At 44.1% G+C, this 2,466-nt stretch overlaps 1 protein-coding gene across 1 annotated transcript in view; it reads left to right on the plus strand.

Annotated features, from left to right (window-relative positions):
• The window catches only part of LOC102673730, a 34,406-nt gene extending 33,322 nt beyond the window's left edge, over positions 1–1,084 (plus strand). The window contains exon 10 of the mRNA XM_031511711.1: positions 1–1,084. Within this exon, the coding sequence (XP_031367571.1) occupies positions 1–444 (444 nt within the window). The 3' untranslated portion in view covers positions 445–1,084.
• The last annotated feature ends 1,382 nt before the right edge of the window (positions 1,085–2,466 follow it).

Consider the following 2,466-nt stretch of genomic DNA (forward strand, 5'->3'; position numbering starts at 1 on the left):
AAATCTTACACGGTGGAAAATCTAGCGTCTAGCAATTACACGCCGAGCATGAGCCACGGGCATCCCGGTAATTCGTATCCGAATATAATTCCTGGACCTCATTATCCCGTGCCGATGGGATCGACGAACGGGTATCTTTTCGGTGGCCTTGAGTCAAGCTTGATGCAACGAACCTACGGGATGAGCGGTATGAGCGGTATGGGGGGAATGCATCCATCCCTCGGTCATATGGCCAATCCTTATTCCTACAATGGTTCGTACTCTAGTTCCTTCGACGCCTATCCGGCCCCACCGGCTGGGATTCACGCGCCCAGCGCCAATTATCCCGGCGGTTACACGAGCGTTGGTAGCACAACGCCAGGTACTTCGCCAGGCACGACGCCACCGTCTTACCTCCCTTCCCATCACAGACCGTCGGTCGACCTCGCTTACGATGGTGTATGATAATCGATGTAAAACTATTCCACGTACAAACGCGCACGCTCACACGCGCTCACACACACACATATACACAGAGACGTACACAGAGACACACACGCATAGACACACATACACACACGTAAAACACGGAACACACATGGACACGCGCTTACGCTCACGCTCTCACTTCGTTCGTATCTGCGCGTACCTGCTCGCGCGCGCGTGTCAATCCATAAAATCAGGCACACAAAGGTATGCACTGGCAACAGACGGAGAGACGGACAGACGGACAAACAGACGGGCAACAAGCAAACGATTCGAGCGCTACGTTTATCTTTTCTACGTATTTTTACACAGTTTAGGATCCGCCGGAACAATCCGCCTCCTGGCGTGACTTGATACTGCGATTTGCGCGCGCGTTTTCCCTTCCTAATCCTTCCTTCTTTCGCCCATTTAATCTCTCTCTTTCTATCCTTTCTCCCAATCTCGCTCCTTTTTTCACTTCTTCAATCCGCCCTCTCGATTTTCTCCCTCCACTTCTCTTTATATCCACGGCTCGATTAACTGTTACCTAAGAGTACCTATATGCCGCGAGTAGCAACGAGCGCACGGTTCGAAGTTGCGTTGAAAAGTGTGAAAGGGAAAGAAGAAGGGGATAAGGCGATGGAACGAACAGCACGTGCTATGAAGTTAGTTGATATTGTTGTATGGAAACGCGTTAATGATTCGAAAGATGGCGTGCTCGTCGATATGCTATTCGTCTCTGTTCACGGTGATCGCGCATCGATCCTCGATAATGGAAAATGTTCAACGTTGATCGCTTTTCTTCATCGTTTTCCGACCTTACTGTTACACGCTTTCGTTATTGTTGACAATTATTCGGATGTTTCGCTTTGTAATGGCGAGCATGTGCGATCTGTTGCTGTTTCAACGAATCGGTATACATTTCTTTCCGAACGTGACTCGTTACAACTTGGGAAATTGACCGTACACGTATATGTACCTCCTTATTGTTATTTTATCCTTTTCCCGTTCCTTTCGTTGTACGAGAGAAGGTATGTAGTTGGTTAGTTTGTACACGACGAATCGTTTACATCACGTTATTAGCTGTAATCGATGTATCCACAAGTGAGATTGCTATTTGATAAGCGGTAGCGTTCGACTTTTGTTCGAGCATTTTTTACAATCCAATGGACAAAATATATCCGAATTAGTGGAATATATATATATATATACATATATACGTGTTTGCGATTGAAACATTGGCCGATATAATAATCGTCAAGCGATAATAACGCGCGCTATGATCGGAAGGAAATATCTCGAAAGTCGATCGATACATCGAAAGATGAGAGGGCTATGATGTGCTCGATGATATTCCGAAAAATGTGGAAATATTTTCAGTTCGTGGCGTAAACAAATGCGACGTCGTTTTTCGACCGCTGTATCGTATACACGTAAGTATATGCGTGTGTTATACAGTGTATGATACGTTACGTCAAAACCATAACACGTGTACGCGCGGGCACATGATTAATTGAAAACTTTATATGTTTAATGCGCATCTAGTCAATTCGATTCGTTGACTCGTGGCGGTTTATCGCAATCGACCGAGTAAGTTTGCACGCGGTTTAAATTGAAAAAGAAAACTAATAAATGGAATGGATCGTGATTAAAATTAGTCGATCGTGGCTAAAGCATTTTAAATTAAATTCCAAAATATTAATTGTATCTTGCGAAACGCTTCTAAATTCTAAATGGCTTATTTTTTTTTTTTTTCCTTCCGTCTTTGTCGTACGAATCTTTTGTTATACGATTTAGAAAAGCAATTTGCTTGATTCGCTTGCGTTAGAAGAAAATGTTCTATCCTACGGACAAGAAGCGACGAATCATAACCTATACGTGCACAGTATAGTAGTAGGATTTAGACAGGTATGCATCGAACGCTCACGATCGACGATCATCTTTTGAAAATTTGTCGTCTTAGCTCCTATATCTACGTATATGTACAGTAGACGTATTCCGTTGCGTGTACACGTGATTGTG

This window comes from Apis dorsata, unplaced genomic scaffold (genome assembly GCF_000469605.1).
Source record: "Apis dorsata unplaced genomic scaffold, Apis dorsata 1.3 scaffold_344, whole genome shotgun sequence".
NCBI classification, from domain to species: Eukaryota; Metazoa; Arthropoda; class Insecta; order Hymenoptera; family Apidae; genus Apis; species Apis dorsata.